Source organism: Symphalangus syndactylus, chromosome 19 (genome assembly GCF_028878055.3).
Source record: "Symphalangus syndactylus isolate Jambi chromosome 19, NHGRI_mSymSyn1-v2.1_pri, whole genome shotgun sequence".
NCBI classification, from domain to species: domain Eukaryota; kingdom Metazoa; phylum Chordata; class Mammalia; order Primates; family Hylobatidae; genus Symphalangus; species Symphalangus syndactylus.
The window spans coordinates 10,259,190-10,281,324 of record NC_072434.2 but is presented as its reverse complement, the minus strand read 5'-3'; the positions used below and the strand labels follow the sequence as shown (position 1 = coordinate 10,281,324).

At 53.5% G+C, this 22,135-nt stretch overlaps 3 protein-coding genes across 4 annotated transcripts in view; 1 reads left to right on the top strand and 2 right to left on the bottom strand.

Annotated features, from left to right (window-relative positions):
- MROH7 (maestro heat like repeat family member 7) overlaps positions 1-8,792 on the bottom strand; it is a 99,144-nt gene extending 90,352 nt beyond the window's left edge. The window contains exon 1 of one of the 2 annotated variants that reach the window (XM_063613108.1): positions 8,641-8,792. The gene's annotated coding sequence lies outside the window, so the exon portion shown is untranslated. The remainder of the gene's footprint in view (positions 1-8,640) is intronic. The other variant, XM_063613109.1, reaches the window with a different exon arrangement.
- Positions 419-14,591, top strand: FAM151A (family with sequence similarity 151 member A). Its single transcript, XM_055233658.2, has 8 exons — positions 419-666; positions 3,774-3,917; positions 7,584-7,736; positions 8,915-9,074; positions 11,095-11,319; positions 12,036-12,175; positions 13,213-13,356; positions 13,827-14,591. Exons 1-8 carry the CDS (start codon positions 549-551, stop codon positions 14,498-14,500), a joined length of 1,758 nt encoding a protein of 585 aa, XP_055089633.1. The 5' UTR covers positions 419-548; the 3' UTR covers positions 14,501-14,591.
- Positions 13,439-22,135, bottom strand: part of ACOT11 (acyl-CoA thioesterase 11) — a 60,893-nt gene continuing 52,196 nt past the window's right edge. Inside the window, exons 10-16 of the mRNA XM_055233657.2 lie at positions 21,329-21,384; positions 19,846-19,912; positions 19,357-19,440; positions 18,563-18,696; positions 16,498-16,629; positions 15,697-15,823; positions 13,439-14,811 (exon numbers count right to left, since the gene is read on the bottom strand). Coding sequence (XP_055089632.1) covers positions 14,656-14,811; positions 15,697-15,823; positions 16,498-16,629; positions 18,563-18,696; positions 19,357-19,440; positions 19,846-19,912; positions 21,329-21,384 — 756 coding nt within the window. The 3' untranslated portion in view covers positions 13,439-14,655. The remainder of the gene's footprint in view (positions 14,812-15,696; positions 15,824-16,497; positions 16,630-18,562; positions 18,697-19,356; positions 19,441-19,845; positions 19,913-21,328; positions 21,385-22,135) is intronic.

Below are 22,135 nucleotides of genomic sequence, written 5' to 3'. Positions count from 1 at the left end.
GATCTAATCTGTCTTTGTCACCACCCTTGCCTGATAATGCAGGATTCCCTGAGGGCAGGGCAGAAAGCCTGGAGTTACAAAGGGAATGAACAGAATGTTCAGGATCACCCAGTCTAGTGCCTCCTTTTACACAGATGGAAATGAGGCCCAGAGAGGGGCAGACACTTGCTCCAGGACTCCAGAAAAGCAACAGGGGCTAGGACTGGTCTCTGACTCTCAGGCAGGGGCAGAGAGCCAGGGGTCGGGGCTCGGTCCAACATTCTCTGCTGCCTCTTACTGTGCTCAAAGGTCATTTTAGGGATGGTAGATTTTCTGGTTAGCCTGTTAAGATCCCGGGAGGGTGTGGGGAAGAGGATTAGGGCGGGGAGGGAGGAGGGGCTTCAGGGGTTATCCCCAGTCGGGGATATTACAGGGCTGCAGAGCAGACCAGGCCTGGTGGAGAATTAGGTGCTGCTGGGAGCTCCTGCCTCCCACAGGATCCCAGCTGCAGGGAGCCTTGGGGACTCTGGGCCGCGCGGAGTTGGGGGCATTCCCCAGAGAGCGTCGCCATGGTCTGCAGGGAGCAGTTATCAAAGAATCAGGTCAAGTGGGTGTTTGCCGGCATTACCTGTGTGTCTGCGGTTGTCACTGCCGCGATAGTCCTTGCCATCACCCTGCGACGGCCAGGTAGGTGCCTCCCCCCATGCCATCCTGAGTGGCTTCCCTCATGGCTCGCTCCTTATCCCCACTTGCCACTTACAACTCTGACCAGCTCTTTTTTTTTTTGAGACGGAGTTTTGCTCTTGTTGCCCAGGCTGGAGCGCAATGGCGCGATTCTCGGCTCACTGCAACCTCCACCTCCCAGGTTCAAGCGATTCTCCTGCCTCAGCCTCCCGAGTGGCTGGGATTACAGGCACCTGCCACCAGGCCCAACTAATTTTTTGTATTTTTAGTAGAGATGGGGTTTCACCATGTTGGCCAGGCTGGTCGCGAACTCCTGACCTCAGGTGATCCACCCGCCTCAGCCTCTCAAAATGCTGTGATTACAGATGTGAGTCATCATGCCCAGCCAACCAGCTCTTCTTGAGCCCTCGTCCCCACCAAGCCTCATTCCCCATCCGTAGCTCTTTCTCTCTTCCATCCCCCAACCCTACATGACTTCATCCCCAGCAGAAAGTCCCGTTAACTATTTTTTTTTTTTTTTTGAGACGGAGTTTTCACTCTTGTCCCCCAGGCTGGAGTACAATGGTGCAATCTCAACTCACTGCAGCCTCGGCCACCTAGATCCAAGCGATTCTCCTGCCTCAGCCCCACAAGTAGCTGGGATCACAGGCGTGTGCAACCATACCCGGCTAATTTTTTGTGGGTTTTTTTTTTTTTTGAAACGGAGTCTGTCACCAGGCTGGAGTGCGATCTCGGCTCACTGCAACCTCTGCCTCCCAGATTCTCCTGCTTCAGCTTCCCAAGTAGCTGGGACTACAGGTGTGCACCACCATGCTCAGCTAATTTTTGTATTTTTAGTAGAGACAGGGTTTCACCATGTTGGCCAGGATGGTCTTGATCTCTTGACCTCCTGATCTGCCCATCTTGGCCTCCCAAAGTTCTGGGATTACAGGCATGAGCCACCATACCTGGCCTTTTTTTTTTTTTTTTTTTTTTTTTTGAGACAGAGTCTCACTCTGTCACCCAGCCTAGAGTGCAGTGGCATGATATCGGCTCACTGCAATCTCCACCTCCTGGGTTCAAGCTATTCTTCCACCTCAGCCTCCCAAGTAGCTGGGATTACAGGTGGGCACCACCACACCAGACTAATTTTTTCGTATTTTTACTAGAGACGGGGTTTCACCATGTTGGCCAGGGTCGTCTTGAACTCCTGACCTCAGGTGATCGGCCCGCCTTGGCCTCCCAAAGTGCTGGGATTACAGGCATGAGCCACTGCGCCTGGCCCCCTTTAACTTTTTTTCCTACTTCAGTTGCCTGAAGACCATCAGATCTTGGCTTTCAACCCAGACCTTCCTCCTGTGCCCTTCTTGGGAGTCACACAAGCAACCTCAAACTCAGCAGACTAGGCTGAGCTCATCTCTTCTCCCCAACAGCTGCTCACCCCTACAGCCTCTCAGTGAAGGGCTCCTCCATTCACACAGGTACCTGGAGTAGCCACCACGCACCCACCTCATGCCTGTGTTCCTCCGTCCTGAGCCTTAAGGGCTCTGCCTTTCTGCCCTCTGCCCTCCATCCCTCCGGCCCTGCCCTGTGAGAAGCTTCGAAGTCTCCTCCTGGACCCCTCTTACAAGGTCCCTCTGCCTGCTTTTGTCAGCTTATGTTAGCTCTGCAGCCCAGATCTTTCCAAGCAACCCTCGCTCGCTGCCCTCAGCACACACCAACTCCTTTGCTAAAGTTCAAGGCCATTCACAACCTGATCCCAACCTTCTTCCAATCTTTTTTTTAATTTAATTAATTAATTTATTTATTTTGAGACAGAGTCTTGCTCTGTCGCCCAGGCTGGAGTGCAGTGGCATGATCTGGGCTCAATGCAACCTCCGCCTCCCAGGTTCAAGCAATTATTTTGCCTCAGCCTCCCCAGTAGCTGGAATTACAGGCATGGACCACCACGCCCAGCTAATTTTTGTATTTTTAGTAGAGATGGGGTTTCCCCATGTTGGCCAGGCTGACCGTGAACTCCTGAACTCAGGTGATCCGCCTGCCTCAGTCTCCCAAAGTGCTGGGATTACAGGCATCAGTCACCACGCACAGCTTTTTTTTTTTTTTTTGAGACAGTGTCTCACTCTATCACCCAGGCTGGAGTGCAGTGGCATGATCTCCGGCTCACTGCAACCTCTGTCTCCCAGGTTCAAGTGATTCTCTGCCTTGGCCTCCCCAGTGATTGGGATTACAGGCGCATGCCACCAAGCCCATCTAATTTTTTGTATTTTTAGTAGAGACGGGGTTTCACCATGTTGCCCAGGCTGGTCTTGAACTCCTGAGCTCAGGCAATCCACCCACCTCAGCCTCCCAAAGTGCTAGGATTACAGGTGCAAGCCACTGAACCCAGCCTTTTTTTTTTTTTTTTTTTTTTTTTTTTGACAGAGTCTCTTTCTGTCATCCAGGCTGGAGTACAGTGGTGCAATCTTGGCTCACTGCAACCTCCGCCTTCCGGTTTCAGGTGATTCTCCTGCTTCAGCCTCCCGAGTAGCTGGGATTACAGGCTCCTGCCACCACGTCCATCTAACTAACTTTTGTATGTGTAGTAGAGACATGGTTTCACCATGTTGGCCAGGCTGGTCTCGAACTCCTGATCTCAGGTGATCCACCCACCCACCCACCTTGGCCTCCCAAAGTGCTGGGATTACAGGCCTGAGCCACCATGCCTGGTCCCCTCTTCCAATCTTTCCACATTCCACTTTTATGTTCCATCTCTACCAGGCCAGTGGCTCTTCCTTCAGGCAACTGCACTCTCCTGAAGCCAAGCCTTTGCTTTCTCTCTGTCTGGAATAACCTATTCTCCCTTTTCTGTGAAATTTACACACATCCTTCAAGGTCTTCCTTAAGTGTTCCCTTCTCTGTGAACCTGCCCCCCTTTCCTGACTGCCCCAGGCTGGTACTGAGGCCTCCTTAGGCCCCAGGAGCCCATTCATTTCCCTCTATTGCAGCACCAGTGAGTCTGAGCCTCACTGTCCCTCTGCCAGATGGGGTACTAGACACCGTGGGAGCCCAGGGAGGGTCATGGGATGAACGAAATGAGTCTTGGGCTGGGGCGAGGACAGACGCTAACAGCCCCTTGGGATTCCTTCCAGGCTGTGAGCCGGAGGCCTGCAGCCCTGATGCCGACATGCTGGACTACCTGCTGAGCCTGGGCCAGATCAGCCGCCGAGATGCCTTGGAGGTCACCTGGTACTACGCAGCCAACAGCAAGGAAGCCATGACAGCTGCCCTGAACAGTAAGTCCAGCTGCCAAGACTGAGGCAGGCCAGGGCAGAGGATGGAGAAGACGGAGAGAAGTGAGGATCTGTGGTGGCATGACGGCTGTTTACATGTCTTTCCTCACGAGGAAATAGGGGCTCAGAGGGGTTAAGTGACCGCCTTAAGGTTGTGCAGCTGATAAACTCCGAGCTTAGATTTAAACCGCATGTCGGACTCCAAAGTCATGACTATACTGCCCTTCCTCCCAGCTACACCTTCCTCGACATGTCAGGGACCAACCTGTAAGGAAGCCTTCACCTTCAAAGCCTCAAGAAGCCAGAAATCTGCACTTCAAAAATGGTTACAGTAACCAGTTGGCCAAGGTTCACTGGGCGCACATTACACACAGGTTCTCCTGGGACTGCCATGCAACCTGTTTCATGAGTACCATTTCCCAGGAGAGAAATAGAGGCTCAGAAAAGTCAGGTGACTTAGCCAAGGTTACACTGTCTGAAAGCGATTAAGCCAACATTGGAGCCCAGAGTGGTCAGCCCCAGAGTGCACGCTCCAAGCCACTGCATGACGCTTGACCCCCACCCTCTCCTTCAGGGCTGTTGGGAAGCTCAGTAGATAATGTTCACAAACATGCTAGTGAACTTTAAAGCAGTAGCTATAAAAGATGAAGGGAACAGTCCTCAAACCCGGGCACGTTTCAGAAGACACAGGCTGCTGGCCCCACCCCCAAGTGATGCTAAGGCTGCTGGCCCCAGGACCACACTTTGAGAACCACTGCTCAAGCAAACTCCTTCCATTTCAGACAAGGAAACTGGGGTCTGAGGGCTGGTAGAATGACCGAATCAACCAAAGCAGGGCTCTTTTGAGGTCATTATTAATAATTATGCTGAAGCAACAGAAATACACCAGATGGCCCCTTACACTAGTTAAGCAAAACTCCATATAAATAATTAACACTTAGTGAATGCCTAACCAGGGATATTTTATTATTTAATTCTTGTAGATGAGGAAACAGGCACAAAAAGGTCAAATAACCTTCCCAAGATCACACAGCTGGAAAGTGTTAGGGTGGGGACTGGAAGCCAGCAGTGTCAATTCATGGTCTGCACACAGCCACCGTGTTCTCCTGCAGATGGGTAAAGCTGGTACAAGGAGGGCTAGTGACTGCATATCCCCTTCCCTCCTGACTATGGCTTCCTGGGGACCAGGGCTGCAGCTGTGGCCACAGGAAACCAATCCTTTCCTCTCATCTCTTGCTCCTTCTTCACTTCCCACCCCCAAGCAAGTCAGCCCCCAGGTTCAGCCTCTGGAAGGCAAGTCACAATTTTTAAGGTGAGGAGAGTTTTTGTTTGTTTGTTTGTCTTGAGACAGGATCTCGCTCTGTTGCCCAGGCTGGAGTGCACTGGCGTGATCTTGGCTCACTGCAACCTCCACCTCCCAGGTCTAAGTGATTCTTCCTGCCTCAGCCTCCTGAGTAGCTGGGATTACAGGAGCCCACCACCATGCCTGGCTAATTTTTGTATTTTTAGTAGAGACAGGGTTTCACCACGTTGACCAGGCTAGTCTCAAACTCCTAACCTCAAGTGATCCGCCTGCCTTGGACTCCCAAAGTGCTAGGATTATAGGCGTGAGCCACCGTGCCCGGCTGAGGAAGTGATTTTTTTAAGCCAACGCTAAAGGATGAGCGGGAGGTGCCATAGTAAAGTTGAGAGAAGAGTGTTGCCAGGCAATAGCCCAGAGATGGGGAGGACAAAACAAATTGAAGCCTTGCTACCCAATATGTGGCCCATGGCCCAGCAGCATGTGCATCCCTGGGGAGTGTGTTAAAAATGCAGAATCTCAGGCCAGGCCTGGTAGCTCATGCCTGTAATTCCAGCACTTTGGGAGGCTGAGGCGGGTGGATCACCTGAGGTCAGGAGTTCAAGACCAGCCTGACTGATAAGGTAAAACCGCGTCTCCACTAAAAGTACAAAAATTAGCCGTGCATGGTGGTGGTGCATACCTGTAGTCCCAGCTACTCAGGAGGCTGAGGCAAGAGAATCGCTTGAACCCAGCAGGCAGAGGTTGCAGTGAGCCGTGATTGCGCCACTGCACTCCAGCCTGGGCGACGGAGCGAGACTTCATCTAAAAAAAAAAAAAAAGCAGAGTCTCAGGCCCTGCCACAGACCTAGTGATCAGAACATGCATTTGTACAGTTCCTGGGTGATCCATGTGCACATTACAGTTGGAGAAGCTGGGCGCCTGGAACTCGAAGAATGAAGGAGAGTGGAACGTGAGGTGAAATTGGAAAATCTGGCAGGCCCTATTGTACAGACCACAAAAACTATGATAAAGAGTTTGGGTTTCATGTTCAGAGCAATGGGTAGGTTTTCTGGCCTTTTTTAACAGGAAGCGACATGATCAGGTACATGTTTAGGACACTCACTCTGGTGGCTCTATAGAGAACAGACTTGCAGGGAAGCAGTGCTAGAGGTGAGAAGAATGGTCAGGAGTCGGGGAGAGAGCAAGAGAAAAGGCCCCTTCTGGCATCAATTGTCTGTGATGCTGCAAGGGCCAAAAGCGACCCCTCTCCCCTCCACTACACTCTTCAAGTGTGAGTGCCCCTTGCAGGATTTTCTAGAGACAGCTTCCCATTAGAAAGGTCTGAGCTCCCTACTAGACTGAATTCTCGAAGGCAGGAATCAGAAGATGTCCACCTGACTGAGTTAACTATGTGAAGCTAAAAGATAACTCAGTGTTGGTGATGATGCGGTGAAATGGGCAACCTTGTGTACTACAGGCGGGAACAGGAATCAGAACAACTTTTCCGGAAAGTAGTTTGATAACATGGGCTTTAAAAATGATCCTGTGGGCTGGGCACTGAGGCTCACACCTGTAATCTCAACACTTTGAGAGGCCAAAGTGGGAGGACTGCTTGAGCCCAGGAGTTCAAGACCAGACAGGGCAACATAGCAAGACTAATAGCAAAAATCAAACTACCAAAGCATCTCAGGAATGGGGGATGATCACTACATGGTAGTGAACACCCTCAACCAGGGCTTTTGAAGCTTTTTGTTTCTTCGCCTTGTTTGCTCTAAAGAGATGTATAAAAAAGATCATGGAAATGTGTCATAATGTTGAAAAAACATAAATTATAAATGCAGTGGAGTCTCAACTGTGTAAAAACTATGCATAGGGCCGGGCCCGGTGGCTCACGCCTGTAATCCCAGCACTTGGGAGGCTGAGGTGGGCGGATCACTTGAGGTCAGGAGTTCTGAGAGCAGCCTGGCCAACATAGTGAAACCCCGTCTCCACTAAATACAAAAATTAGCTAGGCATGGTGGCACACGCCTGTAAATCCCAGTTACTTGGGAGGCTGAGGCAGGAGAACTTCAAGAATTGCTTGAAACTGGGAGATGGAGGTTATAGTGAGCCAAGATCACACCACTGCACTCCAGCCTGGGTAATAGAGCAAGACTCCGTCTCAAAAAAAACAAAACAAAAAAAAAAAAACCTATGCATAGAAGAAAATGGAAGAAAAAAAATCCATCAAAATGTGAAACTATGATGGAAGTGTGGGTGAATATTTTCCTCTTCTTCCACTTTTCTGTATTTCTCAAATGTTCTGTAATTTGTAATGCTTTTATGATGAGAAAAAAGTTTTCTTTTTTTAAAAAAAGGAACTGACTGAGTTTTTGCCTCTTCCACAGGCAACATCACAGTCCTGGAGGCTGACGTCAATGTGGAAGGGCTCGGCACAGCCAATGAGACAGGAGTTCCCATCATGGCACACCCTCCGGCTATCTATAGCGACAACACACTGGAGCAGTGGCTGGACGCTGTGCTGGGCTCTTCCCAAAAGGGTAAGGGCCTCTCTGGAAGCCCTCTCCGGCCCCCAGCCCTCTGGCCTGGGGGCAGCATGTGCAGAGATCCCTCACTGGGAAGCAAGTCCAGCCCTGACACGAGGTGTTCATTGCCTTGGCTTTCTCATCAAGATATTATAGATGCCCAGGCTCAGTGAGGACTAGGCGAGATGGGGAGCGTGTCAGTGCAGGTCCTGGTGTTCTCTCCTGGACACACAGGGGAGACAGCGGGCAGTACAGTGTGAACTGCAAAGTGCCACGCATGCCCAGAGTGCTTCCTCCTGTATCTACAGAACTGGACGTAGCACGTTCAAAGCCCAGCCCCATCCTTCCCCTCTGCACCCCTTCACCAGTCACAGTCAGAATCCAGGTATCACCATAACGCCTCCCCTCTCCCTCATCCTCACAGCCACTCAGTTGCAGCACCCACCAATCCTAACCCCTAACCCTGACCCCGTCTAGTCGCAGCCACATCGTATCTCTCCAGGACCTCCCTCACCGGCTTCCTGCCCCAAATTCGGCCCCTCCAGGCTTCCCTTGACTACCACGACCACACACACGCACCTGAGGGATCTTTTCAAAACACCAGTTTTGTCATGCCACGCCTCTGTTTTAACCCTCCGTGGCTCCCCATTGTCCTCAGGAAAAAGTGTGATCTTGGCCTGGCTTTCAGCATCCCTCTGTATCTTCCCAGCTTCCTCTCCTCACCACCCTGAAAAGCACCAGGTCCTTCCTCTGCAGAGATTTCCTCCTCTACTCAAACGCACCTTCCCGGAGGCTGAGTCACCTCCCTACAGGCCCTGGTGGTTTAGGACCCCCTGAGTCCGCCCTGCTCAGGAACCACAACCCCTTTTCTGCAGAGACTTCATTCCCAGCTGCAGCAGCCACAAGCCCAAGTCCTCACCCGGCCTCTGTTTCCTCCCCGCAGGAGATGGGAACTCCTCTAGAGGCAGGCCCTTCTTCTCTGAGTTAGCTCTGTCTCTTCGAAACGCCTTCCTCACACCCTGCAGGGATGTGGTGCTTGTCCTTCCGCCCTCCCGACTCCACCGCGCACGCGCACGCACACACGCACGCACGCGCACGCACACGCACACGCACCCTCTCTGCTTTCTGCCCAGGGAGTCACGTATTCCTAGTTCCTTCACCAGTTCCCCAAGCCCTTGTCCCTTTCCCCACAGGCATCAAACTGGACTTCAAGAACATCAAGGCCGTGGGCCCCTCCCTGGACCTCCTGCGGCGGCTGACAGAGGAAGGCAAAGTCCGGCGGCCCATATGGATCAACGCTGACATCTTAAAGGGCCCCAACATGCTCATCTCAACTGAGGTCAATGCCACACAGTGAGTGTCCGCCTCTCTGTCCCAGCTGTGTCCAGCCCTCTTCTGTCAACACCTACCACAGGATGGGGATCTTAGGGGACCTCTGAGTTTGTCTCCAGTCACACTATATATAGCCTCACCTCTGAGCCTTTGCACATGCTGTTCCCTCTTCCTCCAGTGCCTTTCCCCCATTTTCTGACAAACCACTGGCACTTCATTGTCTCCTCTAGAAACTTCCTTGACATCCTAGGCCGCTGCAGGACTTCTTCTGGGCCCCTAAACCCCTACACTTCCTTCTAACACAGCCCTGACTTCATGGGGCTGTCACTGTGCATTCACAGATTTGTCACCCCTACTACATTGAACTCCTGGAGGGCAGACAGGGCCAAGTGCCCCCTTGTATTTCCCAGTGACCAGCACAGGATTTGGCCTACTAGAGAAGTCTAAAACCTTGATTCCTTCCCCAGCTGGAATTCCCCTCATGAGTTCCAGCGCTGCTGCTCACAGCCCTCACATACAGTAGCTGCACAGTGCTCTACAGTTTACAAAGAGACCACATAAAAGGAGAGAATGTCTTTGATCCGATCCTTAAATAGCACTGCCAAGTCAGGGCTTTCTCCCCATTTTGCAGATGATAAAGCTGACAATAGTGGAAGCTCAATTTGTTCAAAGTTTATTATGTGTCCCAAAACTATTTTAAGCACTTGACTTGCAGAACACCATTTAACTCTTATGAGAATGAGGTAGGTAGTATTATTTTCATTTTATTAATGCAGGAACTATATTATAGAAGTTAAAAGACCTGCCTAAGTCTAGTAAGTGGCAGAGGAAAGATTCAAACCCAGGCCTTTCTGATTCTAAGCTCCAGGCTCTTTCCATCCATCTCTTCCTCCATCCATCCAACCAGCCAGCAACCCATCCATCTAGTATTTATTATTGTGCTTCTCAAGCTGAGGTGCCTTCCAAAAGTAGTAGTTTGGAAAATGTAATCAGTGGCCCAAGATAAATATGACCTGTCTTCTTGGAGTGCTAATTTTACTCAGTAGGTTTTTTTGGGTGGGCAGTGGGTGGCAACGTAATTTGCCTATCAAAATTTGCATCTTTTGAAGAAGAAAAGTACAAAGAAAAAATTAAAATATTTTTATCAAGGCAAAATTCAAATAAAATTTTAGGCTGGGCACAGTGGCTGACACCTATAATCCCAGTACTTTGGGAGGCCGAGGTGAGCGGATCCCTTGAGCTCAGGAATTTGAGACCAGCCTGGGCAACACAGCGAGACCACGTATAGAAAGAAAAGAGAGAAAGATATGAAGGGAAGAAAAGAAGGAAGGGAGGGAGGGAGGGAGGGAGAGAGGAAGGCAGGAAGGCAGGAAAAGAAATTTTTTTTTTTTAAGACGGAGTCTTGCTCTGTTGCCCAAGTTGGAGTGCAATGGCGTGATCTCAGCTCACCACAACCTCCGCCTCCTGGGTTCAAGCGATTTTCCTGCCTCAGCCTCCCAAGTAGCTGGGATTATAGCCATGCGCCACCACGTTCAGCTAACTTTGTATTTTTAGTAGAGACGGGGTTTCTCCATGTTGGTCATGCTGGTCTCAAACTCCCGACCTCAGGTGATCCACCTGCCTCAGCCTCCCAAAGTGCTGGGATTACAGGCGTGAGCCACCACACCTGGCAGGAGGGAGATTTTTAAAGAAAACCTGAAAAACTTCAGAGACTCCCAGCCGGCAGAACTCAGCTCTGAGTCAGTTTCCTGTCTATATGGGGATGTTTAAGAAGCCTGCCCTGCTAGAAGGGATGCTGTCTATGAGGTTGAGTTACCTGCCCAAGATCAGAATCAGGATCTGAACCCAGACTTCCCTGACTCCAAAGTCCACGCCCAATTTATGGGACCTGAAACAAGCCATTCTGTTCTTTGGGACTCTGCTTCTGACCTTATCATAGATCCAATAGGCCCCGCCACTCCCTAGCACTGTGATGAGAACCCAGAGGAGAGGAAGGGGCCGCCGCAGCTCCATGAGACCAACATCTCTGATTTTTTTGCAGGTTCCTGGCCCTGGTCCAGGAGAAGTATCCCAGGGCTACCCTGTCTCCAGGCTGGACCACCTTCTACGTGTCCACGTCCCCAGACAGGACGTACACCCGAGCCATGGTGGAGAAGATGCACGAGCTGGTGGGAGGGGTGCCCCAGAGGGTCACCTTCCCCGTGCGGTCCTCCATGGTGCGTGCCGCCTGGCCCCACTTCAGCTGGCTGCTGAGCCAATCTGAGAGGTGAAAACCACCAAACCCACCCCCACCCTCCTGGAGGCGCTGATGCCCCCAGCAAGATCCCAGAAGCTCATGGCTGGAAGGGTCTTAAAGGTCATTTCGTCCAACCCCTGCTGGTGCTTTCTGCTTGCATACCTCTGGTGACGGGCTACTCACTACCTCCCGAGGGAGCCCTTTCATTGGTGGGTAATTCTCTGCCCTCTGGAAAATGTTTATACCAAGACACAGTTTGTCTCCCCACAGCTTCCTCCAATAGGAGCCAGCTGTACCCCTGGGGCTACACAGATTGTGCCTTCAACCCCTGCCCTAGGATAGCCCTATAGGAATTTAGAGACTCCCCTGCCCCCACTATCCCCCCTACCTTCCACAGGACTCCCAAAGCTGCCCCCTCCCTCTCTTGATGCCTGACCCACCCTTCCACACCCTCCCCCATCTGTCCTGCCCCTTTCCTAAGACAGGACTCAGAAATAGACACTGCAAGTGAGGAGGCAGGACAGGCTCCCCCTCCCTCCTGGGCCTCTGCTTTCAGTCATCTTTCCTGAATTCCCTCTGGCTCCTGCCCTTGGGAAGGGGTAGGACTCAGGGAGAAGTGGCAGGTAGGTGACTGGAGGACAGTTGCTCTACCCTGGGCCCAGCTGACATCCAGTTCTGAGCACAGGAGTGGGGCTGAGGGTCTTGCTGGGCCCAGACAGGCACCGAGCCAGCTCTCGTGTCCCCAGGTACAGCCTGACGCTGTGGCAGGCTGCCTCGGACCCCATGTCAGTGGAGGATCTGCTCTACGTCCGGGATAACACTGCTGTCCACCAAGTCTACTATGACATCTTTGAGCCTCTCCTGTCACAGTTCAAGCAGCTGGCCTGTAAGGAGAGGAACTGGGAAGGGTGGTGTGGGCTGGATTCTGCATGGAGCAGCACTTGGTGGGCACCGGAGCAGAGCTGGGTAGAAGGGATATCAGAAGGGGGAAGGCCGGGGTGGGACAGGAGGCGGCTGCATTTTGTGTGCCAGGCCCTGGGATGGTATGCTAAGCTTTAAACATCCATTTTATTTGTATTTATTTATTTATTTGAGACGTAGTCTGACTCTGTCACCCAGGCTGGAGTGCAGCGGCGCAATCTCGGCTCCCTGCAACCTCCGCTTCCTGGGTTCAAGCGATTCTCCTGCGCCACCATGCCCAGCTACTTTTTGTATTTTTAATAGAGATGGGGTTTCACCATGTTGGGCCAGGCTGGTCTCGAACTTCTGCCCTCAGGTGATCCGCCTGCCTTGACCTCCCAAAGTGCTGGGATTACAAGCATGAGCCACCTGCCTGACCCACACATTCATTTTACAGAGAAACTGAGGGATTCCATTTTATAGAGAAACAGCAGCTCAAAACAGTTCAGGGATTTATACAGTCACTCAGCTTGTATGTGGCCCAGCAGGTAGGAAACCAGCAAATTCCAAACCCCCCATTATTTCCCTTGGTGCACAGCTCCACTGCCGGTTACTCTAATGTTTCAGAGGCCTCCACTGTATTCGTTAAGCAGTGATCAGATGCCAGCATCCAAACCCCTCATTCCCTTGACCCCGAACCCAGAAGAGCTGCAGTTAAGCCATCTCAAAGGGGCCCCATCAGACTCAGCATTCCTGCCATGGGAGCCACCTAAGCGAGGGGGAAGGATACCAGCTCTGGGGCCAGGCAGACCTGGTCCCATCAGGTTCCACTCCCAGCAACTTAGCTTACTGCTTATAAGACCTTGGGCAAGTCACTTCTTCTAGTCTACAAAGCAAGGAAATGAGAGCTACTTGCTTGGCAGGGTGCCATGAGGCTTAGACAAGATGCCCGTAGAGCTGTGGCCTATGGAAGGTGTTCCATGAATGGCAGCCACTTCACCTTGGCGATTTGGGGCCCCACAGTGAATGCCACACGGAAACCAATGTACTACACGGGAGGCAGCCTGATCCCTCTTCTCCAGCTGCCCGGGGATGATGGTCTGAATGTGGAGTGGCTGGTTCCTGACATCCAGGGCAGCGGTAAAACAGCAACAATGACCCTCCCAGGTAAGATCTACCCTTCAGCCCTGGTGCTCCCAGCTCATCTGCAGGGGTGTCCTTTGCTAGGGGCAGGTACCGCCAGTCTCTGTTGCCATGGCAGCACGGGTTTATTTACACCATACCCTGGATGCAGTGTGGGGCAGGGTTGCGGGAGAGGGAGAGGGAGTACAGTGATGTCAAGAGCACAGGGCCCCTGGCCTTCAGACCAGTCCTCAGCCACACTGCTGCAGGCAAGGCTGGCGCCGGCCCCCAGGCTGAGTCATGGGTAAAGGCCAAGAGCTGAAACAAGAGTTTCTCATGCACCAGGCACATTTATAAAGCAACCCATTCACCTGGAGCCCAAAACTGGGTTGACAGATTCCAGAGAGGCAAGGTCCTTGATGACCCCATAACTGCCACTGCCCGTTTAACAAGGGACTCTAACACCTTATGATAACCCAAATCCTAAACACTGTTGCCTCTGCCGCCTCTTCCAGCCACAGAAGGCATGATCCTGTTGAACACTGGCCTCGAGGGAACTGTGGCTGAAAACCCCGTGCCCATTGTTCATACTCCGAGTGGAAGCATCCTGACGCTGGAGTCTTGCCTGCAGCAGCTGGCCACACATCCTGGACACTGGGGCATCCATTTGCAAATAGTGGAGCCCACAGCCCTCCGGCCTTCCCTGGCCTTGCTGGCACGCCTCTCCAGCCTTGGCCTCTTGCATTGGCCTGTGTGGGTTGGGGCCAAAATCTCCCATGGGAGTTTTTCGGTCCCTGGCCATGTGGCTGGCAGAGAGCTGCTTACAGCTGTGACTGAGGTCTTCCCCCACGTGACTGTGGCACCAGGCTGGCCTGAGGAGGTGCTGGGCAGTGGCTACAGGGAACAGCTGCTCACAGATATGCTGGAGTTGTGCCAGGGGCTCTGGCAACCTGTGTCCTTCCAGATGCAGGCCATGCTGTTGGGCCACAGCACAGCTGGAGCCATAGCCAGGCTGCTGGCATCCTCCCCCCGGGCCACCGTCACAGTGGAGTACAACCCAGCTGGGGGCGACTATGCCTGTGTGAGGACAGCACTGCTGGCAGCTAGGGCTGTGGACAGGACCCGAGTCTACTACAGGCTGCCCCAGGGGTACCGCAAGGACTTGCTGGCCGATGTTGGCAGAAACTGAGCACCCAGGGGTGGTGGGCCAGTGGACCTCAGGGCGGAGGCTTCCCATGGGGAGACAGGAAGAAGTAAAGGTCTTTGGCTTTCTCCAGGCACTGTATGTGAGTCCTTGGGGACAGGATGGAGTGGGAGTGGGCATGATGTGGCCACTGAGGGCATCTAGAGGGTCTGGAGGCTGGGGGCCAGATCATTCCGGTTGTCCAAGAGAAACTGCTCGCAAGCCTTGAAGGTGGTGTAGAACTCAGAGGAGAGGCCGGCCACGTTGGTGGTCACATAGTTGAGAACACCTGGGGTGGCCTGGTTGTAGTAGGACACCTGCAGGGTGGGAAGCCAAGCTCAGGGAGACCGAGCTAGGGGAGGGTCCTGGGAAGGGGTGGGAGCCCAGTAGGCACGAGGCTGGTGGTGAGTCAGCCTTGCTCGCCTTCTGGGAGGGCAGAATATTCAACCCAACTCCCCAGGGTCTCAGATTACACAGTTGCCCAGCATGACCTCCTCCAGCTGATCTCCCCCAACCCTTCCTGGGGCGCTGACAACCCTGGCTTCCCACACCACACACCACATTGTCATCATGCATCTTCCCCGCCAGCCAGAGGCCCTGGAGGGCCGGGGCTGCGTCTCCAGGGCCCAGCTCTGAATCTTGGCCATAGAGACACGTTAGACATTAGCCCAGGGATGGTTCTGAGGCGCTCATGGGTTCAAGCACATGAATTCAGCAAACACCGGCTGAGTCTCTGCTGGGTGAGTCTCAAGGCCAGACCCAGGCTGCAGGGCCCTAACAGAAGCTGTGGGGGAGGCCGCAGTACCCCACCCTCGCTTTCCCTCAGCCTCCTCCCCATGTTTTCCATCAACACGGACTGCGCTGCTGGGTTTTATGGGCCCTCAGAGCCATATGAAGCCTTCCTAGATGAGAAAGGCTATCCAAGTAAATGACGAGTGAGATGGAATTTCAGTTCAGAACCCAGGCCTTCTGCCTTCAGCACCCAGAGCTTTATCCAAGACCATGCAGTGGCCTCTGACTTACCTGTACACAGATTAGATCATTTTCAGCCCCTGACACTCTCAGGCTCCCCCAGGCTGGAAGGGGGAGCCTGCTGGGGGGCCAGCTCTGAGACTATCCTAGCCCAGCAGTGCTGAGCTCAATACACGTGTGGTGTTGGGATGGAGCCAGGCTGGGGGCGTGGTTGGGGGGACCGGCCTCACCTTGGTCAGCTGGTCCCCCTCGCGCCAGAAGCAGAAGCCTGAGCAGAGGGTCTCTCCGCGTCTGTAGTCTGGCGTCTCTCGGTGTGTGGGCAGCGTGACTGACCTCAGCGCGATGACATAGGGGTCCCTGAGTGAAGGAAGGGCAGCAAGGGGACAGGGGTCAGCCATAGAAGAAAGTGGGGGCCTGTTCTGCCCAACCAAGTCCCAGACCCTGCCCCCTCTGGCACAGATTCCTCACCAGGGGGATGCAAGGCACATCGACTCTTAAAGCCCCGATGTGGGGCTCAGGGCCAGGCTGGAAGGAGGAGGTACCTGTGGGTTAGCACTGAATTCACCAGGAGCCAACCTGACTTCACTGTGGACTTTCTGGAAAAGCCACTCCGCTTCAGCGCTCAGGGGAAGACTCGTGGGCTTTGGGATTTTTTTCTGTCCTTGTCTCTCCAGCAAAAGAGATGTTGAGGCCCTCCAGCCCACACAGGGCTGTCAGAGGGAGGAGGCCAAGGAGGTGGCCACGTGAGAAATACCTGCCCAAGGCCTGCATCGAGGCAGCCTGAGTCACCCTCGGTAAGGGTGGCCCTGCTCTAGGGAATGCGACAAGAGGGGAAGTGTGTGCCCCTATCCCTCATTTTACCCATAGTAAAGCCACAGCAGCCCAGAAAAGTCTAGTGGTGCCTGGGGCCCCATAGCCAATGGGAAGCAGAGCTTTGGCTCCAGGCTGATGCCCTTCCCTGGGAGGGAGATGCGGCCACCCTCCCACTCTGTCCAGTTGTGTCCCCCACCCCACAGCAGATAGGCACACACCCATTGTCACAAGGCTTCCGCCTCGAGGCCAGGATCACGAAGTCCTGGGGCTTTGTGTGACCTCCGAGGGCAGGGCTGGTGACGTGGTAGATGGCGTCGTCCTCGTCTACCTGCTGCACTAGCTCCACGCTCCTGTGGGAAGGCCAGGATCTCAGGGCCCCAGGAAGCTTCCAGCTCCCATGCAAGCAGCGGGTCTGCCCAGGTCCTGCCACGCTGCAGTGCCTGAGCAGCTTTCTGTGGTGGGATGTCACCCCCCGTACTGCTCAGCAAGGGCCAGCAGGAAGGCAGCAAGGCCCAGCCAAGATGGACACACATGTGCATGTGCACACACAGGAATACGTAGACATGCACGCAAGTAAATGAACACATACACACAGACACGGAAACAAAGACGTGCACATACATGCACACATGTGATCATATGTGCACAGGCACATGGACAGACACCAGCATACACAGAGACCCACGTGTGTCTATACATGTCTGCGCAGGTGCAGACACCACAAAGATGTGTGATGATTTAGCAGTTGTTCTTAATATTTACCGAGCGCCCACTGAGTGCCAGGTGCTGTTCTAAATGCTTTACATGTGTCACTTAATCTCCATAACAGCCCCATGCTATGGACGCTTTTAGTATTCCCATCTCATAGATGAGGAAGATAACCTGCCCACGGCGACAGAGCTAATAAGGAAACAGGGCTGGGGTGTGTCCAGGCCATCAGGTGGCAGAGATGTATCCCCAGGCCCAGGCACCAGACACATACATGCATGGGCATACACAGGTTCATACCAACACATGCACCCACACAAGGACACCCACACAGAGGCAGATATGGCCATGTCCAGATGCACCTCCTCCTCCCTACTCCCCTGCATGCACTCAGCAGTAGGCAGGGTATGGGGAAGAAACTAGGGGCTCTCTTTCTCCTCAGGCCACTCCCCCACAAATCCCACCAAGTATCAAGATTTGGTCTGGCCTTCAAGGCCCACCCCAGCCTCCCTCCAAGAAGCCCACCTACCACATGCACAACCGCCCTCCCCCTACACGACATCCACCACCAAATCACCTCTCTGCCTTCTGGAAGGGGACAACCAGCAGGCCTGAGTCAGCTGGGCCAGGGCTTTTTAAGGCAACACGGCCCTTTTTGCAAAGAAACCTTCAGCAGGAAGCCCATGTATAAAGAGCTACAAGCCTACTCTGGAGAAGACAGATAGGGTAGGAAGGGGAAGGCCAGTTTGTCAAAATACAATTCACCAAGTGACCGGCGCACTGAATTTCCAAACACACCGAACCTTCTTACGGAAATCCTCCAGAATGTAGGCCCCTCATAACAAGCAATTATCAAAGAACCCCCCCAAGCCAGGGTGTTGGCAGAACAGAAAATGACTTTAAGGGGACTTGAAAAACACAAATTTTGCTATTTTCCTAAGAACATATTTATCTTCCTTGACTAAATTCGAGAAGAAGATAGTCATATGAACAATCAATAAATTTGGAGGAACAAACGTATGTAAAGGAATAACATATTTCTATTCATAATCATTATATTCATAAATAATATATTTGTGAGGAAAATCAGCAAACTTGGTTAAGTTCAGCAAACTGGCCATGCTATGTCCCGCTCACCCTTCATCCTTCCAACTCCACCCCCAGCAGTTCCGGAAGCCCCTTTGGGAACACAGAACTCCACAGCACATGGTTTGAAAATCAGTATCTCTGAGTGTGAATCCATGACCTGCCATCCAAGCACGCATTTTAAGAAGAGAGAAACTGAGGCCAGAAAGGAAGTGACTTTGACTTATGCAGCGTCACACAGCTGGTTGGGACAGAAGCAGGACTTCAACTCAGGCCTGCAGCTCCAATTCCATGATCAGTCTCTTCCCTAAGGGCTCAAAATACCCATGACCCTGACCCCCCACCCAACACGGAACTCCAACCCACCCCCAGCCCCTGCTAATGGCCAGCAGGGCAGAGCATCATGGAGGATGACCCGCAGAAGGAGACACTCCCTCCCTCATCAGGCCGGAGAAGGGACACTGCCCTGCCCTCACCCTGGCCCCTCACCGGTAGTGCTTGTCCCACTCTGGCCTCCGACGCAGGTCTGAGAGCAGCAGGAAGGCCTGGGCTGCATCCACATGCACCATCATCTCCATGTGGAAGGAGAGAAACTTGTCATCCTCCAGAGTGTACAGGCGGACCTGCATGGGACAGAGGGCAGCCTCATTTGCTGGGTGGTGGAGTGGACTGATGGGGATGCTGGAGGCTGAGGCTGGAAGCTCAGGGCTACAGCTGACTTGCTGTGTGACTGTGAACACACAGCTCAACCTCTCTGAGTCTCAGCTGCATCCCCATGAATTCAGCATATTTGTGCTGAGAATTCAGCACAAATGGACAGGAAGGTGGCTTAAGACAACAGTGACTAAGGCAACATGCAGTGGTTCCTGAGAGCCAGGTGCCCATCCAAGCCCCAGCGGCACAGGCAGGAAGTGGCTTGTCCGAGGGCACAGGCAGCTGGCAGAGCTTAGGTCTCCTGTAAGCCTGTGCCTGCTGGTGCCCCAATCCCTGCAGTGATCACTGCAGAAGAACAGAGAGGGAGGAAGTGCCTGGTCAGACAGCAGCAGACCTGAGTGGTTGAGAACAGGAAGAGGGGCAGGCAGCACAGAAGGATCTAGGGGTTCTCGACTCCAGGCCCTGCAGGGGCAGGTATGTTTCCATAACTGGACTGGTTTCTTGGTCTCACCCAATTCTTTGAAGAGGTCTTTGTTTGACATAAGTGGTGTGGGAGAGTTCTTATTGCTTGCCATCAGCCACCTCTGGCTCAGAAGAGAAAAGAAAATTGGGTGGGTGGGGTCAGCTACCTGACTGATCTCCGAGGACAGCACCCAGTTGTCCTTGGCCACAAGCATCTTCAGGGAGGAGACGTTATTGTAGCTCAGGTACACCTGGAAGAGCATACAGGTGCTACCACTACCCCGCCCCCTTCCTCCAGGGCCCCTGAGCCAAGGCCAAGGGTGTGCCAGAGAGGAAGCTGGGCCATGAATGGGGTGGGCGGGGGGTGGTGTGGCAGGTGCTGTGGAAAGAGTCCTGGGCTTTGAGAAGGGAGGTCCAGGCTTGGGCTTGGCTGGACCCACTGTGTGACCCTGGACAAGCTGCTCTGCCTCTCAGGGTCTCCGCTTCCACCTGCCAAACAGGGACGCAGGCAAGCTCTTTGCTAACGGTAGCAATCATGAGTCGTGTCATTCATATCCTGCTCTCCCCGGCCTTCCTCCAAACCCGTTCTGACAAGCAGGGAAGGGTGGGGGCCCCGGTGGGTCTGAAGACTGTCCCCTTGGAGCAGAGGGCCTTACCTGGTTGCTAGGGTCCCAGGGGACGGAGAGGGGCACCTCTGTCTGCTTACAAGACACGATGTACTTCCTGGGAGGGAGAGAAGATGACAACCTGGGTCCCCCTGGAAGTCCAGCACTTTCCACAGACTCTACTGCAGGCCTAGCTGAGCCCAGCAGAGTGGGAGACTCCTGTCTGGTTAGGGAGGCTGGATGGTCACACAGGACACAGCAGCTGAGGGCATACCAGTTCGGCCCCTATACCAGGGAAAGCTTGGAGGTGGGAGCGAGCCGGCAAGGAAGGATATGGCGTCTAAGGCTCGGTCCCACACCTCACACCCCTGCTGAGTGACCTCACCCTGATGCTGCTGTGTCCTCATCTGTGAAATGGGATCAGCAGTCACCCCTGCCTCATGGGGTCATCACAATAACAGTGCTTGGCACGCAGTAAATGCTCAGTAAATGGCCAGGCACGGTGGCTCACGCTTGTAATCCCAGCACTTTGGGAGGCCGAGGTGGGCGGATCACGAGGTCAGGAGATCGAGACCACGGTGAAACCCCGTCTCTACTAAAAATACAAAAAATTAGCCGGGCGCGGTGGCGGGTGCCTGTAGTCCCAGTTACTCAGAGAGGCTGAGGCAGGGGAATGGCGTGAACCCGGGAGGCGGAGCTTGCAGTGAGCCGAGATCGCGCCACTGCACTCCAGCCTGGGTGACAGGGCGAAACTCCGTCTCAAAAAAAAAAAAAAAAAAAAATGCTCAGTAAATGCCATAGATGTACACTTTCTTACTAACAACAGCCTGTGATCCCTGGTGTGCTTACAGCCTCTAAAGTCCGTAAATGCTTTCACAGCAGAGTCAGACACACCTGGCTTCATTGTTTTTTATTTATTTATGTTGAGACAGAGTCTTGCTCTGTTGCCCAGGCTGGAGTGCAATGGCACAATCTCGGCAACTCCCGGTTCAAGCGATTCTCTTGCCTCAGCCTCAGCCTCCTGACTATAGGCACACTGGGAGTATAGGCGTGAGCCACCACGCCCAGCTAATTTTTGTATTTTTAGTAGAGACGGGGTTTTGCCATGTTGGCCAGGCTGGTCTCGAACTCCTGACCTCAGGGGATCTGCCTGCCTCGGCCTCCCAAAGTGGCTTTACCTCTTGAACAACTGCATCTCCTCTCTGAACGTTTCTTCATCTGCCAAATGGACATCAGAATCAATGGGAAGAACACAGGATTTAAAATCGGCTGGACTCAGCCAGCTTCAAATTCTGACTCTGCTGATGATATTTGTGTGTCCCTGGGCAAGCCACCTAACCCCTCTGTCCCCAGCGTCCTCGCCTGTACAACAGGCCAGAAGACCGCTGTGTAATGAGACCAAAACGAGAGGATGTAAAGGGCCCGGCCCAGGGCCAACGCACAGGCAGCTCTGAAGAAAAGTGAGTGCCCTGGGGTCAGCGGAGCGTGAACAGCCCCGAATCCACATTCTGCCCACCACTCAGCCCCTACTCACCTGTCCAGGCGGATCTTCTTTCTGGCACTGGCCTCTCGGTACCGCCGCTCGCCATCCTGGGGAGGAAGTGGGGATAGGCTGTGCTGTGAGAGGAGCAACCAGCTATCCCACCCTCTGTCCTCCCCCCTCTCCATCCCCCAGGGCCCAAGGAGATCCTGCAGCCCTAACGTGGAGTTCAGGTGTCACTGGGGCAGCTGGAATCAAAACATCCTGGCCAGGAAAGTGGGAAACTAAGCTGTAGCCCCAGCTCCCCTCAAACTCTCTGAGTGACCTGGGAACATCACCTCCCCTGGCCAGACCTCAGTTTCCTCCTCTGTAAAATGGGGATCCTTACAAGCCACTCACAAGGGTAATGAGAGTCCACATTTATTGAGCACTCGCTACACACCAGCCACTCTTCTCAAGGGCTTTCCACGCGGAATTGCACCAAATCCTCACAACAACCCTCCGAGGCTGGTGCTGGTGCTGTATCCATTCTACAGAGGAGGAACCTGAGACAAGGAAGGGTGAGGGTTTGCCAAGGCCACAAGGGTAAGGGCCGAGGCCAGGATCAGCGCCCCAATGGCCTGCCTCAAGCCCACCCTCTTTACCACCACATCTAACGTCCTCCAGTCCCAAGCACAACATGGAAAATGCCTGGGAAGCGGCTGTGGCTGTGACCCCCAGCTCCCGGTCCGGAGGCTTCACTCAACTCCACAGCCCATGCTAGGCTCTAGAAGGCCAGCAGGCAGGGCAGGGGACCTCCCCTGAGGGAGGGAGCGGCCTCTCCAAGGCCTGGCCCACAGGAGGCACAGGGAGCATTTTGTA

Excerpts from the sequence above, each read along its gene's own strand:
- FAM151A (XM_055233658.2), top strand. The coding sequence starts at position 549 with ATGGTCTGCAGGGAGCAGTTATCAAAGAATCAGGTCAAGTGGGTGTTT. Across the intron at positions 667-3,773 it reads CATCACCCTGCGACGGCCAG|GCTGTGAGCCGGAGGCCTGC; the intron begins GTAGGTGCCTCC and ends GATTCCTTCCAG. Across the intron at positions 7,737-8,914 it reads GCTGGGCTCTTCCCAAAAGG|GCATCAAACTGGACTTCAAG; the intron begins GTAAGGGCCTCT and ends CTTTCCCCACAG.